This window comes from Athene noctua, chromosome 1 (genome assembly GCF_965140245.1).
Source record: "Athene noctua chromosome 1, bAthNoc1.hap1.1, whole genome shotgun sequence".
Lineage (NCBI taxonomy): Eukaryota > Metazoa > Chordata > Aves > Strigiformes > Strigidae > Athene > Athene noctua.
Window position 1 is genome coordinate 249,549,242 of NC_134037.1, and position 23,438 is coordinate 249,572,679.

Sequence of the window (23,438 nt, forward strand, 5' to 3'; positions counted from 1 at the left end):
ACCACCCTCCTTCCACCACAGGTTTCCATTCTGGCGAGGTCAGAAAGTAACAGACACAAACAATCACATGACTAGAGTAAGATTTTGCCTCCCGATACTAAAAAGAAGGAAGAACAGACTTATAAGATGAAAAGTTTCAAAGTTGAAATTTCCTTTCCGAAGAAATTTCTGAGGTGGCATAGTTGGCATTTCTCTATTTTTAGCACTAGGAGCAGATCATAAATGCTCTAAGTATAAATCTCTTGCTAAAACACTGGTAGAGATGAAAATCAGATACCAATTTTGCTTCTGTGCCAAGGTTCAGAATAAATTTTAGCCCTATGCTGTAAAAACGTCAAACAGAAAATGGAAACTGTACAAAGGCTAATTTATTTTAGTATATATATTTACATTTTTCTTAACTTTTCATTCCAAGTAATGAAAAGAGGTACAGTCATCACAAGCAAAATAATGCAGACAGGCCTTCACTGCCATACTGTGACAAAGGAAAGGACGTTCTTTCTTGTGAAGTGACTGAAAAGACTCAAATAGTGATCCATTCTCCCTTTTCAAAAAACAACTCTAGTTTGGACTTGCACAGACCTAGCATTAACATAGCTCATTAACATGGAAAAGATGATGCCTGAGTGTTATGAGCAACTTCTCTGAATAAACTAGTATATTTTAATTTGTTTTCTCCACAGTTCTGCAGACATATTCATGTCTTAATTTGATTCCTTGGGTAAAATCAGTTAAGTTGCCTGTAATATTGTATTTCTGCTTTCCAAAGTTCAGCACAAGCTAATGAAAAAAAAAAAAAAAAGTTGTAAAGATGTTCTACCTAGCCTCCTACAGATCCCTGAATTCATCACTTTGGTGGTGTTCTCAACTTTTACTGAGCATAAACAAGCAAACACATCTGTAACGGAAGAATGATTTAAACTAACATTTTCTTTTTACTAAGCAGACCTTTACAATATAGGAGAGAAATGTATCTAAGAACTCTACAGCATCTGCATTTTTTTTACCATGTATTTACATTTAAAGAATTACAGCTACCTTACCCACTATTAGATCTCAATATTGTATGACATGACAGCAAATGGAGTCGTGAGCTACTTTCAGTGCCCAAAGCTCATACTGTAAATTACATGCAAAGACTGTGGCATGTGCTGAAGAATTAACACTTGAGGTAGAAATATAATTACTAAGGATAATGTAAATATACTTTAATTACAATAATTTAGAAAGTAAAACATATATTGTTGCATTTTTTTAACCCACTTTTTAAAAGCAACTAAATTCAAATCATTTATATACAGTGTTCATTATCTCTCCAAATTACATATTGTAAATGTGGGTTTTTTTCCTTTCATTGCATCAGCTAGGGAGACTCCTTCCATGAATTCCACCATTTTGCTGATCTCTATGACATCCCCCATTACAAAGTCACATCAGGGACAGACCTGTGTGCCACCTTTAGTTTCAGATAAATGAAAGCCAAACAGCAACACCAACATTCTAAAACTCTGACTTCTAACTGCACAAGCAGTTGTGTAATTTCTGGTCTATTTAAGGCCCAAGTTCCTAAGTGAAACTATGTGTTTGAAGTTACCACTAGAAATTAACTTAAAATTTAAATTGTGAAGAGTTGATAAAAACACTTTATTCTAATTCCAGTCAAAAAATCTTTAAATATTTTTAAATATTTTTCCACTTACTAAACAAGAACATAACTCCAATCTATTTCATGCACTGAAGTGTTAGCAGCAGGTTAATGTTAAAGAGGAAAAATTTACACAATACTCATGTTTGCAGAAAAATCGTTTTAAATGATGTATCTAGATCTAATCTACAAAACTTCGAATGAGCATTTGTAAAGATGGTCACTTACCTTGAGCAACAAGATCTTTTCTTAGCAATGGGTAAAGTACAGGCTCCACTCCATCTACCTCCTGTACAATAAGTGTTTTCCCAAATCTCACTGCCAACTCAAGAGCAGTTAAGAAGTTGGTGTCCTGGGCAAATAAAAATAAATTATTTTGATTCATGTTTTCTTGAAATATTAACACTTCAGAATGAACAAGAAGGCATTATAGAGGAGTCAAATCTAAAAATCAGTAGTATAGCTGAAAAATGCTATTACAAGCATCATATGATATTTTAGGGTTTAGCCACAAGTGTTTAAATATTTGATCTATTCACCTACTGATATACAGGCAATGTATGTAACATGTCCAGCTCTCCAAGTGCTGCACCAGAAAGAGGAGATCTACCATAGGTCTTGTGTGGTATCTGCCAGGGGCACCTGGATGTCCTGGCTAGTTAACACATTTCAAATGTTATTGGGTAGCTATATGTCTCAGAATTGAACCAAGACCTAAGGACAAGTTTCACACTAATACTAAGATATCTAAATGCAGTCTTTTGCATGTAGGTGTCTAAATATGCACGTGGTGTTTAAGATTCCATTACAGTCAATGGAGATCCCAGGCAATGCAGAAAACAGAGCCTACAAGGTAATCAAGAAAATCAGCTAGCAGGCGATGCATTCCATTACCCAAAGATATGGATCTAGTACCATCAGAGAGTATCCAAAATGCCTGCACAGAGCTGTCAGGGATCTGTGGAAGACCTACATTCTGTTGAAACGGTATCTTAAGGCTAGGTGGGGTTCAGTAAGTGACTTACGAATGCCACTAGGTGCCTGCTATGTGTGTGCAAATGAGACAAGCCTTGCCACCCCTGTAAACAATGACATGTAGACAATTAAACTTCAGTACCTTAATCTCAGACTGAAATCCAACCTACTATTTGCAATGTAGATAATACAACACAAAAATCATAGGGAAGGAGTGTATACATGCACCTGAAATCCAGTGAACTTCAACCAAGAATACAAAAGACCTCTCTGTTTACAAATCTTTTACTGTTTCCCTCTCAGCATGAAATACTGATATTCTTGGAGAGGGCAAACTTATGTAAGTAATACCAGATGTTGACTCTCCAATTTTAAATACGCTGATCTCCTCCCTGAGTAACAATTTTTCAGTGCCATGTAAGAAACATTGTAACCTAGAACTCTGTGAGAAATTATATGCTTCTTGGAATATAAACTCACTTCTGCTGCTATCCTTTAAGAACTCCTCTCTAAAGTCTGGAATAGAGTGAGATCAAGCAGAACAACATTGTAAGACCAGGAGTATATACTGTACCTGTTGGTTAATAACTTCCAAACGTGATTCCTTCAAATGTGTCTTCAACCATTCAGTAGCCCGGAAAGAAGGGTCTATCAAAAATGGGCAAACCTTACTCTAGGGAAAAAAAAAAATAATAATTATATATATATAATATATACATATAATATATATAATATATATATATAAAATATATATATATATATTTACTGAAATATATTTTGTTTAAGAATAAAATTGAATGGAGTTCTTTTTTTATTTCCCCAAACTAATGGTATAGTCATTTTAAAATATTTTTCATTAACAGAAGTTTTATGGCTTTTATTTTATTTCTTACTTACAATCACAAACAAATCCAGATCTCAGACTTACAAACACTACAATGTAGAATGTTTTGGTGATATTGCCTAGTAACATGTATACTGACAAGACAGAAGGTTTTCATTTTAATGAAACCTTAATTAATGTGTGCTTCCCTGTGCAAAGCTTTACTATTTTACTGTATTATATAAAGGTATGTTATGCAATACACATTGCTTTCTAGATGTTGAGACTTGCCACTGATAAACTAATTATGAAAGTGCTCAGAATTTAGAGAATGGTCACAATACAGAGTAATCACAGAGATGAGAGTACGTGGGGCAAGTGAAGAGAGACCTATTCACAGTTGATAAGTGCATTTAAGATTTCACAGAATCACATAATGGTTGAGATTGGAAGGGACCTCTGGTCATCCTGTCGAAACCCCTGCTTGAGCAGGGCCACTTATAGCTGATGGCCCAGGACCCAGGCTTTTGAGTATCTCCAAGGATGGAGACTCCACCACTTCCCTGGGCAACCTGTGCCAGTGCTTGGTCATCCTCGCAGTAAAAAAGTGTTTCTTGATGTTCAGACAGAGCCTCCTGTATTTCAGTTTGTGCCCATTGCCTCTGGTCCTGTCACTGAGCACCACTGAAAACAGCCTGGCTCCATCCTCTTTACATCCTCCCTTCAGATATTTACAGACATTGATAAGATCCCCCTGAGCCTTCCCTTCTCCAGGCTGAACAGTCCCAGCTCTCTCAGCCTCTCCTCATAGGAGAGATGCCCTAGACCCTTCATCATCTTTGTGGCTTTTCACTGGACTCTCTGCAGTACATCCATGTCTCTCTTGTACTGAGGAGCGCAGAACTGGCCACATCACTCCATGTGTGACCTCACCAGTGCTGAGCAGAGTGGAAGGATCACCCACCTTGACCTGCTGCCAATACTTTAAAGAAGCCCAGGATATTATTAGCTTTCTTTTCAGCAAGGACCCATATACAACCTGGTGTTCACCAGGACTCCCAGGTTGTTTTCTGCAAAGCTGCTTTGCAGCCGGGTGGCCTCCAGCACATGTTCGTACATGAGGTTGTTCTTTCCCAGGGGAAGGGCTTTGCAATTCCCCTTGATGAACTTCATGAGGCTCCTGTCAGCCCATTTCTCCAGCCTGTCGAGGACCCTCTGGGCAGTAGCTTGACACTGGTTTATCAGCCATTCCTCCCAGTTTTGTGTCATCGGTAAACTTGCTGGGTTTAAACATGTATTTTCAGCAATTCTCTAGTTCAGTCTCCTAGAAGAATATTTTCAGGGTTTGGGGTTTTTTTTACATTCTGATTCCTACTATTCCAAACTGAGTAACTACACAGATCTCAAACTGAAAGACAGCGAAACAAGGACAATATCCAAGCATCAAAAGATGAGAAGGAGAAAAATTTGAAAACTGTACTGCAGATGACATTGGTAAAATACCATGTCTGATTCCAGTTTTAAAAGGATCCTGAAAAAACTGTACACAAAGAAAATTATTGGAGCTGAGGGAGGGCTTGAAAAAGCTTCATGCAGTGAGATTTTTAAGAGCTCAATCTACTCAACTAAGCAAAAAGATGAAAATAAAATTTGATTATAGCATATAAGTAGCTTTAATAGCACAAAATGGCATTTATTGAGGAGCTTTTTAATCAAACTGAGAAAGGAATAACTAAATCTAATATCAAGATAACAAAGCAAGATAAATTTTAATTCAAGAAAAGGCTGTAACTGATTTGAGAGAATCATCAATCATTCTAGCAAAATATCTGTGGCAAATGCAGATTCTCCTCATGGCATTAAATCTTTACTTTGTAGCAGATCTAAAAAATTACTACATTCTAACTACAGTATTATGTATGGAATTGTGCAATTCCATATGTATATTTATATATTATGTATCTACATATAACTGTACAATAAACCTAAATCATTATTATAAGCATATTATCATTCTTTTCTCAAGGAGTATTAGCTACTAGCCTTAATTGTATCCTGATTTGCAGAGCTAATCTGATGAAATCTGAGAGTTTAAAATCTAGATGTTTTGAAAGGTACCTGCATATAGCCTTTTCCTTTTTCTGAGATAAAAAGTATTAGAAATAATATGTCAAAGTGAACATATATGGAACATAATCTTCCACTGATTGTATTGGTGTTAATGATTATTCACACTTCAAGTCTGAATCCATATTAGGTATTAGGAAGCATTTCTTTCCAGAAGGGGTTGTTAGGTGTTGGAATGGGCTGCCCAGGGAGGTGGTGGAGTCCCCATCCCTGGAGGTGTTTAATAGTTGGGTCGACATAGTACTGAGGGATCTGGAGTAGTTGGAAACTGTCAACATTAGGTTAACGGTTGGACTGGATGATCTTCAAGGTCTTTTTCAACCTAGACAATTCTGTGTGATTCTGTGACTGATAAAAGGTTTTGTCTGTTCCACATCTGTGATGGTGCAGATCCTCCCCTGTTCCTGTCTTGCTGGACTGATCTGTGTTTGGTGTGATTCCAACCCCCTTCCTGGGACATTATTCGAGCTGGGCCCGATTGGAAAGTACCCGACAAAAATCAATTGAGAACAATTAACAGAATTGCACATCCATCAAGTTCTTGTGCAACTGGTGGAAGGCACCAGAACACTTCATTGTTTGAGCTGGGCTGGAGTGAAAAGTAACTGACAAAAGCAAATTATCTTGGACACTGTAAACAGCGACTCCATGAGACCCTTTGACAGTGGGCTATGACGAGCATCGCCCCTGAGCTGGGATGCCTCTCAGGTACCAAAGTCCTTAAGATACCATCCGCCGTTAGAGCCCATGGGAGGCCAGGGCAAAGTCAACCCGCTCGAGTCTCAGTTATCACCTGTTGAGGAATGCCAATGCATTGTGAGTGTTTATTCTAAACTCCAGAGGAGGGAAATTTTAATTTTGAGGTAGCTTCTCTTTCACCCACTCTCTCTCTGCTTACCGGTGTGTTTGGGTATACAGTTATTTTCATGAGTGTGGGTACATACTTATACCACAGGATCCAAATACTTTTGTCTGTCTCTGTGTTTGTACATCTTGCATTTGTGAAGGCACATATATAGACGTGTTGATTTAAGGTACTGTATACTAAGTTGGTGTGAATCTTGTCAACTTCGAATATGTAGTTAAGTTGCTATTTTAATTATAACACATTTTACTGATCTATTTTGTAAATCTTTAAATTGGTTAATGATTAAGTGCTGCTAGTCAATAATAAATCTTGATTCGCTGCTAAATCATTATCGTGTTAATTTTTTCATCCGCAACAACATCTTGAAGAAAATTGTAAAACAAAAAAACCCCAAACATGTATTTTCTTTAACTGGTTTTTATCTCTTTTGCTACAGAATACCCAGAGTTACATAAGTATTTGTTTGTCTGCATGTTCTGTGGTGCTAATAACACAAATGTAATGGTTCAAAATTCCAGAAAGATGACGTTACTGACATTTGTAGAAATTTAAATAGTTCCAAGACAAGACAAAAAAACAAATTTACCTGCAAGATGACAAGAGCATTTTCTATGGAAAGGTCATCTGAAGGTAAACCTTCACTTTTCCAAACTAACTCCTCACTTTCTGTACACAGGAACCGCCGTAAATCGAACTCTGATAAATGAAAGAGCGCAAATTTGTGCTAGTACTTGTAGTCTGCATAATTTTTAAGCATTTACCACTCTATATACACTGGAGCCTGTCTAACACAGTACATCTCTGTATATTTCCCTTAAATTTCTTATTTTATTGCTTGAACTTATTAACTAGATGATGTTATAAAAATATTTAATGGTGTTATTAACACACATAGATAAAAATAATTACTGAAAAAGCAGAAGCATTTGGAATGCACTGACAAATTTACAACAGTTAATGTGAATACATTCATTCATGTAAACTTTTTAAGCAAGGAGTATGAAGCTAAATCTTAAGAATTTATAAATGTTTATAATCTTAATAATTAATAGAATAATCCTAAGAAATAGTCTGTCTGTTTATACAAGTACTTATTGAGTAAGAAAATGTTGTCGTTTTACATTTTTGAACACAAGACAATTGAGACTTTTCATTAGAACTAACTGGCATTTCCCACTTCCTCAATCAAGACTAATTACTTACTCACACACACTTACTTTCAAGGCCTGCTGATTTGGTCCACTCTTGCAAGCTGGTTTTCCTCTGATCCTCAGGAGCAGCAGAAAGATAGGTAATAAATGCAGCTGCTAACTGAGCTCTTTTAGGCAATGTTGCCAGTTCATCTGTTATCTCTAACACCTTTAAAAAAAAGTACAGAATGTCTAGGTTTATTGCAAACAAAAACTATGTCATTATTTCTCACCAGTAACGAAAGAGTGGGAACTATATTTGCCTACCATTGAGAATACATTTGAGACAGTCTCTCTCCTTGCATTTCAGGTATCTATACTGAGCTAGCCCACAGCCACATACACATGAAAGTATGGGAAAAGCCCTGGGCTAGAGTGTGAACAGATGTTTCTGAGAATTTAGCAACTGGCTATGAATATGATAAGCAGTTCACCTTGTCACTTGTAAGCAACTGGGTAAATAGTATTATAGAAAGAAAAATAAGAAATATGTGATCCTAGTCACAGCTAGCTAGTAACTACCACTTAAAATATGTATACAGATACTAAATACTATATGTATCTATTATGCTTAAAAATGTGATTCACTGCAGCCTTACATGATAAAATACATTTATCTACAAATAATTTGTCTGTATTACACCTCTGCTTTGAAATGTTCCAGTATTTTGGAGAAAAATACAGTGTACCAAAACAAAATAAGACTGCCATAATTGGTTTGAAAGTACTTTCACTTTTTTACTTTAATCAAACTGACATTAGAAAAAAAAAAAAGCTGATACAGAAACAAAAAATGCAACTTTTTATTACTTTATCTTGACTTTAAAGGAAGATGAATACTGCTTTTTCACCGTCCTCAATACTGGATGAGTTCCTGACTAATATATCTGCCAGTTTGGTCTACAGCATGCCATTGGTAGGTTGATCTTTCTAAAGACAGGGATAATGCAGCAGCGTGAAAAACTGTGAGGAATCACTTTTAGAAATGTTTAAACTCTGGGATTCAAATATACCGAATCTTACTATAGCAGATGGAATAGCTGTAAAGCTAGTTTCAGAGGAAAATCTTCCACTATGCTGGTCAACCTACAAGGATTCATCTAACCCTAACTTTGGTTCTTCAAAATGCAGGCATTTAGTCTAATTGTTTAGACTTTTTCCAGTGTCAATGGAGAGACAGGGCCATATCTCTCAGCAAGGAGATTTTTTCCATGTTAGATAGCCAAGGAAATTTGGTATTGCATTCTAGAGGTGACAGATATTTTCAGCTTGTATACACCTTGAAATTTTCCTTTCTGTTTCAGACTGAAGAAGCGCCTGTGTATCCAAAGGTTTGCCAGTTTGTCCCAAATATATCATTTGAGCAAATAAAGTATGTTCATTTTTCCACCTTTAGAAGCAGGAAAGATTCAAACATATAAGTGAAGACTTCAAAAGCAACCCAACATTTTGGGTGGGTCTACATTTGTATTTTCAACATTGATGACATAAAGGAGATATGTTTTAAGACTGTAATTGTTCAATGCTTTCCCAAAATCATTCTCTTTTGGTTGCATCTCAACTTGGAGGGTCCAATCACTGATGTCATCATAACAATTACATTATTATTGTGATAGAAAAACATCAAAGAACATTGTATGTTTTATATTAAATATCAAGGGCTTTTTCATATATTCTGTAGCTATGTGAATAGGTAAGGTAACTTGCACAGTGAAGTAAAAGGAAGTTTAGTTTCAGAAGGAAGAAAAGCTTTTATTTCTAATGAGAAAACAATAAATGAGACATGCAAATTCGCAATAACTCACATTCTCCAAACAGTGCAAAAACTGTATTTTCAAATTATCAGCTCTAAGATGTATTTATGAAAATCTTCACAAACCTGGGTGCTCCATCTTTTGTGCTCCCTATCAAGTTGATTTATCAGTACCTCTGCAGCTTTCAATGTTTTCTGAGCTTTACTTAGTTCTGCTTCAAGTTTTGCTGCTTCTGTTGTTCTACTCTGGAACCTGTAAAACAACTACTGTTTGCAATTGCTATCATGAACTACTAAAGTTACAGACAGTTATTTTCAAGGCAGTTTAACTGACTGAATTTGTAATTAATTCCTCCCTTATTATTCATGAAGAACACAACTACAATTCTTCTCTATATCTCTTCTTCCAACTGGCAGATGAGCTTGTTAGACTTTTAACTAACAAAATTTAAATAGATGCACAGGCGAGATTTAAAAATACACTTGCAATTTAGAATATAATGTCTGAAAATTATTCCTTCTTCTACTTAAACAGCCTGACTTGATTTTAGTGATTGTATTAAGTTCTGTTCTGCGCCTAGTAAGGACAAGAGCAGGCTCAATGCCATATGATACATTTGTGACTTTTTGGTAAATTTCATCTATGAAACCTTTGCAAGCTTCAGTGCTACTTCACACAGATGATCCCAGTTCAAGCCACTGTATTCTATTTTGTAAATTACTATGAAGTAAGAACATACTCCAAATAACAGGCAAGGTCTAGGTATTATTTTGTAATGTTTAATATATAATGAGCTTAATTAATATTTAATCACATAATTCATTTAATAATCCAACTTTTTAAAGTAATATGTTTAATTATAACATACAGTATATAGTATCTAGTTAATGTAAGACATCACTTTATAGCTGAATGTCAAGAAGAATTCTCCAATTATTATCTTTTTTGCAGACTACAAAAGATGACTTTTAGTAATATGCACTTATGTCAGTTGTAAATGTTGTAAAGTACCTCCTATATTAACTACATAATAGAAACATTGATCTAAAAGACTTGTAATAAACTGAATTTACAGAAAGTATAAAGGTTCACCACAGCAATTTTTATGACACTGTGAGTCATGGACTTGATTAGATGCTAAGAAAAAAGAAGATCGCTAACTAGCTAACTGTAAGAAAAGTAGGTTATCCTCTATTCAAATTGTGATCAGTAGAAATCTTGTATAGGAATGTTACTAAAGTCCCAAGGAGACATTAAAGTTTTCTTAGATTTAAAAGGTGAGAGACATACTGCTTATCTTTGACATCTACCATGTCTATACACTGAAAGCTTCCAACTCAATAGTATGAATCAGGTACTTTTAAGAAGCATTTCATCTGATCAGTGAGATGAACTGTATATTCTAACAGTATTTATTTATGTCCACTGAGTATATAGGTAGCCTAATTATCGCTACTTCTGATGTAATATCCTGCAGAGTAGAGAGTTACATTTGGTTAGATAAATTTTTCATACCATAAAATCATCAACGTTTTCATTTACATCTTGAAATAAACAAACCCAACTTACTTATCTTTCAGTTCCGATACTTTTTGACCAACAGAGTTCAGAAGATCTTCTAACTTCTGTTTTCTGTCTTCAGTTTTCTTGAGATTACTACAAAAATGTAACATTTATTTTAAAACTATGGAACCAAAGGAAAAGAGTAAATGTAACCGGAAAGTAATTTACATAGAAATATTTCAGAGACAGTTCTTTCTTGTGATTTATATTAACAAAAACCTATTTTCACATGTAAAAGTTTTGACTACTTCTCAACACATAGCTTTAAAAATGGCAACTAAACAACATTCAAATGTATTGTTAAAGATCAGAACAAATTCTTCCAATACACAATTTTAAGACCTGGCAAAACAATCAGTACAGATTCCTCAGGTTATGGATGGTAATAAGACTATGGCATAATATCTTTTTGATCCTGAGAAACTAATTATGCTTGGTACATCACTGAAAAAAGAGGAACTACAACATCTCATAAAATAGCATGGTTTTCACTGACAGAGTACATTTTAAGCATATCTGTGATGTTCATTTCTCCCAGACACATTTCAGCTGAGACAGGTAACTTATGATTGGCAAAAAAAATATCCAGGTATAGCTTTCAGAAAAAACAAAATATCGTATACTTACTTTTTCTGTCTCGGCATGAACGTTTTATTACTTACAGGTGAGGTATATTTTCTTATATCTTTTGGTTTTGATAAATGTCAATTCCTCCTTGGTGGCTTTAGCTTTATCTATCACCATTGGAATTAAGAACATTTATTTTGCAACAGCGTCTAACTTACGCTTCCAAGCCAGCCTTTTCTTTTTCCAAAGGCTGAATTCGTTCCAGAACATGGGAATACTGGACATTGGCATTCACCCAAGCTGCTAATGGAGCAGCTGCAGCACTGGCTCGTTTAGCATTCTGAAAAAATAAGTTACAAGGAAGTCCTTGAAGTATAATGGAGGTGACATAAATACAGGATAAATAACTGCAACAAATTTATGAGTTATTAAATTAAATATGCCAATTAGCCAACTTCTCTACTGAACAAATCTTTTAAATTGTTACCAACAGATTATATTGTAGGCGATCAACCTGTGTAAAAAAAAATGATGGGTATCTTTACAAATACAAAGCTTCACTAAAGTTAACAAGTTTTAAATTAATGCATAATTTATCAGTGTGCAGTGTGTTCCTTCTCACGGAACTACAACTTTACTTTAAAAATAAGGAACTAGTATTTTAGAATTCCTTTTTATAGCTACTGCCAAATCAATTCTCAAAGAGTACCCATACATTTAAGCATCATTAGTCGTCCTTTTTTTAATTGAGTGTACTGTTAAGACATTTACTGCTACAAAGAGGCCAGGAGTTGGATCCAATTCCTTCATCTGAGTTCTAACTTGTACCCATGACAAAAACCTCTGATAACTTGAATTTGTAATGACCTCATCCCACCTCTCCTCAGTCACCAACAAAATTCTCTGTTAGAAGCAGCACGCAACAGAGAAATCCCTGCTATACTTTCGTGTCTATATACTGCCAAATTCTGTAAGCAGAATTACTTTTTCTCTAAGTTCATTCCAAAACTTATGGTGGCAAATCAGGCAATAATGTCTTTTTTTTCTTTTTGTCTTCTTTTCATTTTATGTAATGCAATCAGAATTACCTTTGGATCAAAAGATGTTCTGTTTTTAGAAAGAAGTTCTTCAACACTTTCCCGTATTTCTTTTGGAATATTACGGGCATCAAATGTTGCTATGTCCTCCCTCACACCTCTTTTGGCCAAGAAACTGTAAAAAGAATTAAATAACTAAGTAAAGAAGAAACAAATGTTAAAGAGGTTATTTCCATATGAAACCAAAGAATTCTGTACACACATTATACCTGAATATAATAGAAAGTATTTAATGTTGTATATTACTGTTTAAGTTTAAAGCTTAAATAAAATCCTCACCTCTTCATGCTCACCCATGATGTATCAAAAATTCCCATCAGTCGTAAAACTCCTTCTAGTATGTCTCTGATTATGTCAGGGGGCATCCGTAGTGACCGGATTTCTGATAAAGACTCTGGCTTTATATTTCCAACGGCTAATTTAGCTTCATTAACCAGTGGCTTAAAACATAAAAACACATTAAAAAAGAGATGAGAATACAAGAAATTGAACATTTGCCATTTCATTTTTCATAAAATTTCTTAGTCTTTTACATATTTTATTACCTAACCAACTGCAATTGATGCATATTCATGTGCACAAGTTATTAAAAAATTACCATGTGTTTATTAGTAAATATATTTCCATGTAAACCAGCATACTATAATCCTGAATTTCCCTAAATTTTTATTCAGCACTGTACTTCATAAACATTATATAAATATTACTATCAGTCACGTTTGTTTGCCTTTTCATCGTTTAAAAGTTCATTGTGATACAGGTATGTTTTAATAATGATGCCAATTAATATTTATAGGCTTGCCTGAGGTTATCATTGTAAATATATATAGTACAGGTCACAAAAGCTTTCTATTTTCAGTAGTCAAAACCAGACAGCCTTTGTCCTTTTCAACAAAGCAACAAAGTGATAAGAAAACCAGAAAGTTAAAGATCTGCACATCCTTCATATTTATCAAACACCACAGAAAGGAATTTACCCTAATCCTGTCATTCTATGTCACTTTCAACACAAGAATATAATTCCTTGGCACCTATGATATTAAAAGAAAAAAAAAAAGTTGCTGTACTTTTCCCTTATTTTTTAGTACAATTTTAAAATGGATGGGATGAAAAATAAAGACTAAAAGCAATGACTGGACATACATACCTCCCAAAAAACCCTGATCCTTAACATCTGAAAGGTCTCCTGAACAAGCAGTTATAGCGCCATTAGGATATATCATTTTCAGAATTTAGTAATAACTGGAAATTATCTTCCGTTCAGCTGATAGTACCAAGCCCTATGATATTACCCGCTTTACCAAGGCAAAGTAATGTAATTTGTCTATATGAGATATTAGTAACTGAAAAACACCCCATAAAATCTCTAGAACTCAGCTGTACACCTTGGCAGCATAGAATGGAAACTGGAGGTAAGATTACTGAAAATTCTTTCTGTAATTAAGATCTAACGGAACACATATGTCAAAATGACAGTCTAAATCTGGCAAAGAGAATACTGTTTCCTAATCCATAGAAGTTGTAATATCAATATAATTTAGAGCAAAATTTAAGAAATGCAGGGATAAATTTTGCAGAACCAGTCTGCATGGCAGGACTTGAGTACGTCAAATAAAATCAGACGACAAAACATTACTTTTCCTTATCAGCTCTTACCTGAACTTCTTTTAGTTCATCTTCAATTTTTCTTTTTCTTTCTTCTATTTCTGCAGCCTCTTCTGCTATCCGTTGTTTTATTTTTTCCATTTCTGTTTTTTGCTCACTAGCACTCTGTAAAAAAAAAAAAAGAATACCTTTACTTTTCAAATTTATACAGTTTTAATGCTTTAGGTCTCTTATTTCTTTTAGTCTTGATTATAATATAATTTGCACAATACCAATTACAATAAAATATCTGAGACTATTTCATACTCAACAGGTTGACTAGGGAACCACACTATATGGAATAAGCATCTTTTGCATTTACTGTGTCTCCCTTTCTTTACCACAGACAAGACCTGTACTTCTATTTTTGAGGCTCATTATGATCTTTTCTCTCCTTGCCTTTGATTTTCCATTCCTTATCAAGATATCAGTCCCCCTGTAAAAGGATAAGAGTGACAGTCTCTGTAACATTCTTACTATATTTGAAAGTAGTATCTTTCTGCCGTTGTTTTTGTAGCTGCTCACATTTCTATTTCTTTCATGACATCATTAAAATTCTCCTTTTCTACAATGTTCATAAAAGCAGCAGTTGTATTGGAACTACAGCCATTAGCCTAAAAATACTAACACATTATTTACTTGCAAATTTCCACCCATCTGTCTGTAAGGATACCTATCTTATGTCCTATACATATATTGTAAACTGTTTGGGTTTGTATCTCTTTTTTTCCTGAATCTGTACTCTGCCCACCATCCAGCAGCTATCATCCATCTCTAAGACTCCTAAGCACTTCAGTACAACAATAAATAGCTAGTATATAAAACTACAACAAAAGGACCTTATATATCCTGAAGTTAACAAAAAAACCCCCAAACGTCAGGGTCTACCAATACCAGTTACAAAATAAATAATGGAGGATAAATGTATAAAATGCATAAAAGACTAATATTCTAGGCTCAGTTCACCTAAAAGATAGAAGACAACAAAGCCCAGACTTTATGTTTTTCCAGTATATAGCACATTATTACTGCCAGCAATTGGCAAGCTGAACTTGTGGCAGAAGGTAACATATATAAGCAGAGAAAACTTAATAATAATCTTTCTGAGCACTTCACCCAAGCTATAGACCAGCACATCATTGCAGATTATATTCAAATCCATAAAACATTAGCTACATAAAACTAGATTAGACATTTCATGCAAATGTACATGCACTGAATGCTAGCTGTGAATAACAAATCCTTAAAATTCAGTTGTAGGTCAAAAGCCTTGTGCTGAAAGAAGATTAAAAGAGACTGTTATGTATTAGAGCCCTGTCTCTTACATAAACTAGAACATTTGAAGTGACATTAAAATGTTAGAGGGCACCTATAATTTATGCTAATTTAAATAATCAGAATTCCACCTTAATTCTTCTGATGTCAGCATGCCCATCATGTTTCACTGCTTTTGGATTATTCTTTGATTTTGTCCTACAATTTAATATGCACTACTCACACAACCTGTACCTCTACTGGACAACAGCAGACAGATTTCAAATAGAAATCCAGGAAAATGGTGTCATAAATTCCTTGAGGCCAGTATTGAACAGACCAAGACAACCATCATTATTCCAACTCATGTACAGAAGGCAGAGCCTGAAAGTATTAATTGCCAACAGAAGAAGATTTATGAAAATATGAAGTAATGCACCATTAAAGCACTGTGAACCAAATTGTTTGAAAGAGCAGGCGTCTACTTTACTGCATACGGAAAATGTTTTTGTCACTGAGCTTCTTTATTTAAGTTTGTTTCAAACAGATCAGACTAAACCAGTGACAAAATAATCAGTGATGTGACAGCAGATTCATTATGGCTTATCCTATATTTATGATTTCTGGAAGCATCAATGTAGAGATCTATTTTCTGCACAGTTATTTTACTTAACTGAGAACACACTACCAAAGAAAATTACCTCCTCCGAGAACAGAAGGTCCACCTCTGAGCTGAAGAATAAAAATTCAAGGAGTGATGAACACAGAAATATTATTTAACTTTTTTTGAAGTTAACTTCAGAGGATCAGACCTCATGAAATACATACTTTCTAATAGTTCACAAATTTAATTCCTGGTATTTGTTACTTAAAATCGTGCTACTCATCCGTATTTTGTTTAAAGTTCCTGTCTGTAACAAACATTATAAAATGGATCAGTCTGGATTTATGAAGTTCTAGGAAAGATTTCAGACTAAACTACAGCAGTGAACACTATTCAGGTGCAAACTTGCACTGACCTCTTCCTACTCTATCAGTTCAAATATGATTTAAATTATATAATACTCTGTCCTGCTGCAATTTTATTCAAGCCTCAGGGCTCATACATTCCCTTAGGCAAATTCTTGTAAAAGCATCAGGTTTTGTAACCCTTGAAAAGAACACAAAACACAGGCAGTTACAGAGACCAAAAATAGAAAAGCATCTCTTTTTTTTTTTTTTCACTTTTGATGTGATACAACACCTGCATAGATACTGTAATTTCCTGAAGGGCAGCATCAGCCTCATCTTGCTTTGTCTTGAGTAAAATGCTTTGTTCTCCAGCTTTTCTGTTCAGTTCATCTACCAGGGCTTTAGCTTCATTCAGCTTTGAAACACCTGCCTATAAAAGTTTATGAGAAGCAGTTATTTAGCTATGAATTTTAAATGGATTTAAATGAAGGTTAGTTACAAACAGTATGCACAAACTAAGAGTGATATAGAGTAATATTCTTAAATTTTTAATCTATGTTCCACATTTTTCAATGTTATTTACATTTTCTTAGTGTTATTTAACCGCAAAATGAAATTTGACTCTTCTAGATGTGTTGCTGTAAGATCTATTACTACCTCAAAAAGCTGAAAACATAATTCTCAAAATAACAAATGTTTAATGGAACAGCAACAAGTACATAATCTTCTCCTCATTAATTCAATAGCATTTCAGTTAACTGATGTTAACTCCATATAATTATATCTCCTCTAAAAGCAAATCTACAAAATTTAAATTGAAACAGATTATCCTACTTCTGCATATTTGTACATTCTCTAAAGAATGTACATGTATATAAAAGAAAGCCTCAACTATACTTAAGTATTTTCTTTATTCACACTTTCTGAATTGTTTACTCTATGATAATCAGATAGTAGGTTAAAGATAACAGTTTGTTGAATCAGAAAGACGCAAGAATCATACAGAGCAGGAAGTTGCTGCAGAGATATAAAGTAAAGGATAGAATATGGAGCTACATGGGGAAAATTATACAAGCAGAGGCAGGACTTAAATTGGTGGAAAGATGATGGGTTGTTTGCAACACAATTTCAGTACATATGGGTGAAAAAATTTAAAGTGCTTTCAAGTACTTTTTACTCTTCCAAGAAAACATATCCTGTCTGACATATACTTGAGGAAAAATATCAACAAAAGCAAGAAACCACTCTTCACTCTTTGAGGCATTTGAACAGAGACATGCATTAAGATTCATACTATTCCTCTCCTGAAACTACAGCACAAGCATGTGCCAGCAGAGAACGCCTCACACAACCATGTTATCAGCTATAGCCCATCAATACACAAGGCATTTCAAAATGTAAAAGTATTTTGAGAAGTCACATGTTTAAAATGTTTTAAATACATACCTGCAAGTGGTTCTGCCTTTTTACTAGCTCTCTTCTTTTACTGTTATTGATGGTGCTGTATACATGAAGGAACGTCATATACCTACTAGGTGTTGCTCCATATATTTTACATGATTCATGGATTGCCAGAAATGACTTCAGAAAATCAGAATCACCTGTATAACATAATTTGTTACACAGATAATAATATACTCATTCTTATCTCACTATAAAATAACTAAGGAAGAGCAACAGAATACATTTTTTGAGATATGAATTAAAGACTTTCAAAATATCACAAATAATAGACTTTTTTCAATGTATTCTCAGAGAAACAACATGTAAGTACCTTTGAAATACATATTCCTCCGAAAGAATCACATTGAAATTGTTTCAAAACTGCAAAATAATTTATTGATGTTGCAAAAGAAGGCAAAAATAATTGCAGATTCCTGGGGACTAATCATAAAGAAATTTTATTTCCACAGAAATTTAATTTGAAAATACTTGGACAGTTTTTGTCTTCTCCCTTGTCTCTGATGACAAGTAGACTAAAAGATTTTTCTGACACTACAGATTCTTCAGTTTGTTGAACAGTTTCTCAAAAGAAGCCCAAAGATACTGTAAAATAAATAGTATTACCCTACAGAAGAAAAAAATGCTAAGACATTATCTATATATAAAAGAACGCCTTTAATAAGTACTGAAGCATAGATTAAGTACCATGATTAAGAACAAAGATGGATGGTAGCATGAACACTAAATCCTAAATTTGGCCATTATTCTGATAGGCTGGAATGACTATTAAAAAGCAATAGAAAACCCCAAGTGAACCACTTATCATTTTATACTCTGTTGTCTCCATGACTTCTAAGTGCTACTAATGCTTTATAAAAAGTGGCTAAAAATGGTATTATGCAAATGAGTGCTGGCACTGGTCTCCTAGATTATGTTTGACATCCTATTTTTAAAATGGTTAAATTTGAATTTTTAGTATAAAAACAAATTATTTTGAAAAAAGGGCATTACAAGAAATTAGTTATTACAGATAAAGAATTATTAAAGTAAAATGAGCAGGTCTAGGACAAGAATAATAAAAACATATAGACTGAAAAACTCAAAGTATCTAATTTTGAGGTTGGAAATAACATCCACATAGAAGGAAGACACAGAAGAAAAGAAAACAAGATGCAGCTTAATCAGTTTATAAAATTCAACATACACAGTGTTTGCTCATGACAGAAGAGACTGGGTTTGATCAGTCAGGATGTATGTTCCAGACTAATGTTCCCTTACACAAAGTGCCTGCCATGTGAACAATATCGAAGTCCGGGAATGTGCTGGCAAAAACATACTCAAAGTATCTATGCTATTATCTGTGTCTAACACAGGACTAAATAAGTGTTTAATAATAATTAATAATAACTAGTGGGTCCATTTAAATATTACCTGAATGTTTTTTCTTAAGTTCCTTATGTGCTTTTCCTGTCTTTTCTTGTTCGTCTGAATCATACAGAAGCATTTCAGGTATCTAAAAAATGAACATGATTTTTTGTATGAAAATTACGAACAATGAAATTTTGAATTAAAATTTAAAAAAACCCCAAACCTTCAGTCTAGTTTCTCATTTGAAAAGACTGAATATGATAGCTTTATTCAGAATATTTACAGAATATCTATAGCATTAAAGAGATCAATTCTGCCTTTTCCTGTTACCGATAACTTTCTGTTCGCTCAAGCAGAGGAGTTTTTGTTAGCTCTAAGAAAGAGCAACTAATTCTCAGAGGACTCTTATAATAGCACAAATGTCAAAGATGTAAAAAGATATACAACTCAACAGGAAATCTGACAGTCTTAAATACAGCTGTTGCGTATACAACACCAGAATTAAGCAATGCCTAAGTCTAAGTCTTTGAAGTCTTTTTCATGGTCTAAGAGCGGGCTTACCTTCATACATTATCAAGTATACAAGGCACAATGGTAAAAATAAACGAAGTATATTCAAAGGTTCAGGCATACAACTAAATGATAATACTCCACTTAAAAAAAAAAAAAAATCCCTACTGAAGTACTAAAGTGAAAGCAAAAATACTCTGAAAAACATTTTTTAGCTGTGGACAGAGCTGACCCAAACGTTTTTGCCAAAATGAACTTGCAATACAAATCACCACTGAAACTGAGGCACAACGGCAGGTGGAGGAGCCCCGGTAACCCAGGCAGAGAGGGACACTGCACCATCTGCTACAATGGCTCTCCCAGGAGATGGACCAACCCCATGGTCCAGGTGTGAAATCCATCATGATGAGTTAATGGGAGAGGCCAGATCACCTTACAGACCAGACTGAGGCGTTTACACCACAGGAGTCCTGGGACACACTATGGGATGCAGTGGAAGAGCATTTCAGATCCCACAAGATTTACTGTGGGTTGATAAGCACCCATAGTAGTTAGCTGACAGAGGGACTGGAAGGTCCAGGCCTACTGCCTGAGAGACTGTGGAGTCTGGAAGTCAAATGAGACCTGGATGAATATGTCTCTGTGTGTGCACATCTACATGTATGTGCCTGCGGAGAGCAGCAGATCCAGAGGCAATTACTGGAGGAGTCTGTGTGTCTGTGCACCATTAGTAGGGGAATCCACATTCTGCACATGTATATAACATCTTCATTGATGATCTAGACGAGGGGATCGAGTGCACCCTCAGTCAGTTTGCAGGTGACCCCAAGTTGGGTGGGAGTGTTGATCTGCTCGAGGGTAGGGAGGCTCTGCAGAGAGACCTGGACAGGCTGGAGCCATGGGCTGAGCCCAACTGGAGGAGTTTCCATAAGGCCAAATGCCGGGGGCTGCCCTTGGGCCACAACAACCCCCAGCAGTGCTACAGGCTTGGGGAGGAGTGGCTGGAGAGCTGCCAGTCAGAGAGGGACCTGGGGAGGTGATGGACAGCCGGCTGAACAGGAGCCAGCAGTGTGCCCAGGTGGCCAAGAAGGCCAATGGCATCCTGGCTTGTGTCAGCAATAGCGTGGCCAGCAGGGACAGGGAAGGGATCTGACCCCTGTCCTCGGCACTGGTGAGGCCGCCCCTCGATTCCTGTGTTCAGTTTTGGGCCCCTCACTACAAAAAGGACATTGAATGACTCGAGCGTGTCCAGAGAAGGGCAACGGAGCTGGTGCAGGGTCTGGAGCACAGGTCGTACGGGGAGCGGCTGAGGGAACTGGGGGTGTTTAGTCTGGAGAAGAGGAGGCTGAGGGGAGACCTCATCGCCCTCTACAGCTCCCTGAAAGGAGGGTGCAGAGAGCTGGGGATGAGTCTCTTCAACCAAGTAAAAAGGGGTAGGACAAGAGGTAATGGCCTCAAGTTGCATCAGGGAAGGTTTAGACTGGATATTAGGAAGCATTTCTTTCCAGAAGGGGTTGTGAGGCGTTGGAATGGGCTGCCCAGGGAGGTGGTGGAGTCCCCATCCCTGGAGGTGTTTAGGAGTCATGTTAACACAGTGCTGAGGGATCTGGTGTAGTTGAGAATGGTCAATGTTAGGTTAATGGTTGGACTGGATGATCTTAAAGGTCTTTTCCAACCTAGACAATTCTGTGATAATTCCCACTCAAAGACCTTTGTTGTAATCACTCAGAGAGGGAAACAGGATGATGTCAATGGTGCTGTTTGTGTTTGTGCTGAGGGTTTCTTTTTAGGTTGTGGCCAATCACATGTATATATGTGTTGTATATGTGTGTGTGTGCCTACTTGGAATACATGCTCAGCTTCACCCCTGATTCAAGTTGGGGCCGTGAAGCTGTGGCAGCCTTCCTCTATAAGGGCACTGAATTTGCCAATCTCTTAACATATAGAAGTAATACTTTTTTTTTTTTTTTTTTTTCTCAAACTTACCCTGTGAACATCCTAAAATAAGCAGATTTTGATCCTAAAAAGAACACACTGACTCTGTTCCAACAAGTAAAACACTTAAAGATTCAAGAATAACATGTTTACAGTGCAGTCGTAGATCTACATACACATAATAAAACTATTTTTAAAGCAGTTATCTGCTGTTACTACTATGCCTGACATCATCAGCATTGTTGGCTTTAACATTTTTCTTGCAGTCCTTTTGTATTTTGTTCTTAAATGCTGTGTTTGATCAGAGTCATTGTAGTCAGCATTTTGTTTGTCAGTCCACAGAGAGAACAAAACATAATGTTACTGGTAAAATAACAATGTTAATTTTACTTAACTGTTCTGCAGAATTTTCTGTCTTTGTAGGACTGCACAACCGGATTAAATAAACACAATGACAACTATTCCTTCACATCTTTAAATACTTTGATCTTATTCACCAAAGCTCAGTTAGTTTTGGAGACACCAATTTAAACAAGTGACAGTTTTTAATTAATGCAATTTACCTTTTTCATACTCTTTTCTGACCAGGCTTCCATCCACAAAACCTGACATTTCTTGTACAGTGCTGGATTACTTTCACAGTTTATTGTGAAATTTAAATTGGTAGAATCCATGATCAAGACAACATGTAGATTTTGTTGGATCCCTAAGAAAATGCAACATATTAAATATGTAGTAGGTAACAATCTAACTATATAATGGTAAATCTATTGCAAATACAACATATTTACTGTCCTTAAAATACTTATACAGGGTAATTTCTGAAAAAAAATATACTATTACCCCACATCACACTAGGGAAAGAATGTTTATAAACAGAACTTAATTTAGTATCACAGATTCTTGTTATGTATATTACAGTGTATTTTTTTAATTTAGAAGAGTTGACAGGATATACATAGATACCACTAGTTCTCGTTCCAATGAATATAGACCAACAGAACCAATTAGAAGTAGTTCCAGTGCCCTTGAGTATGACTGCCAATATCCATATTCTTTCAGTCACATTCCTCTATTTATTTGTAAACTGTTTAACCTTCTGCTTGGTCCATGGAGAAAACAAATAATTAAGAAATCTATCAGTAAACTTACTTATGATTACTCAGAATCCAAAGTGATTTGTAGGTATAAATGACAAATAGAAGACAACTGTGCTACTAGATATGTAAGCTAAACAAACCAGAAAATAATGGGGACATTTGTAGAACATTCATGAATACAGAATTTCAGATAGAAGAATTATTTTTAAGATAAGCGTTCTGTGCCCTCAAATATCACAGTGTAATCATTATTCCTGCCTGTTTTTTAACAACTGGAAGTAAAAAATGGAGACAAAACAAGGACCATGTTAGAAATTATGTATCCAGTATTATACCACTTTTTTAACTTTGTAATAAATTATAATTCTGTTCACATACGGTATGTGAAATAGTTGAAAATTGGTCCCGTAAATCCATCTTGTGAAGCTTGATCTTTCAGAGGAGATAGCAGTGGTTCTAATTCTTCTATTTTATATAGCCCAGGAACTTCTCCTATTTCAAGAATTAATTTAAAATGTCAGATCAAATATAACATAATTCTTCAAATTACAGAATCACAGAATCATCTAGGTTGGAAAAGACCTGAAGATCATCTAGTCCAACCATTAACCTAACACTGGCCAT

At 35.3% G+C, this 23,438-nt stretch overlaps 1 protein-coding gene across 2 annotated transcripts in view; it reads right to left on the reverse strand.

Moving 5' to 3' along the window:
* DYNC2H1 (dynein cytoplasmic 2 heavy chain 1) overlaps nucleotides 1–23,438 on the reverse strand; it is a 182,683-nt gene that overhangs the window by 106,205 nt on the left and 53,040 nt on the right. The window contains exons 51-66 of one of the 2 annotated variants that reach the window (XM_074916437.1): nucleotides 23,193–23,306; nucleotides 22,278–22,420; nucleotides 19,333–19,414; nucleotides 17,905–18,059; nucleotides 16,751–16,888; nucleotides 14,266–14,379; nucleotides 12,889–13,049; nucleotides 12,601–12,724; nucleotides 11,731–11,852; nucleotides 10,952–11,038; nucleotides 9,508–9,634; nucleotides 7,656–7,797; nucleotides 7,009–7,134; nucleotides 3,963–3,967; nucleotides 3,195–3,293; nucleotides 1,874–1,997 (exon numbers count right to left, since the gene is read on the reverse strand). In XM_074916437.1, coding sequence (XP_074772538.1) covers nucleotides 1,874–1,997; nucleotides 3,195–3,293; nucleotides 3,963–3,967; nucleotides 7,009–7,134; nucleotides 7,656–7,797; nucleotides 9,508–9,634; nucleotides 10,952–11,038; nucleotides 11,731–11,852; nucleotides 12,601–12,724; nucleotides 12,889–13,049; nucleotides 14,266–14,379; nucleotides 16,751–16,888; nucleotides 17,905–18,059; nucleotides 19,333–19,414; nucleotides 22,278–22,420; nucleotides 23,193–23,306 — 1,863 coding nt within the window. The remainder of the gene's footprint in view (nucleotides 1–1,873; nucleotides 1,998–3,194; nucleotides 3,294–3,962; nucleotides 3,968–7,008; nucleotides 7,135–7,655; nucleotides 7,798–9,507; nucleotides 9,635–10,951; nucleotides 11,039–11,730; nucleotides 11,853–12,600; nucleotides 12,725–12,888; nucleotides 13,050–14,265; nucleotides 14,380–16,750; nucleotides 16,889–17,904; nucleotides 18,060–19,332; nucleotides 19,415–22,277; nucleotides 22,421–23,192; nucleotides 23,307–23,438) is intronic. The other variant, XM_074916428.1, reaches the window with a different exon arrangement.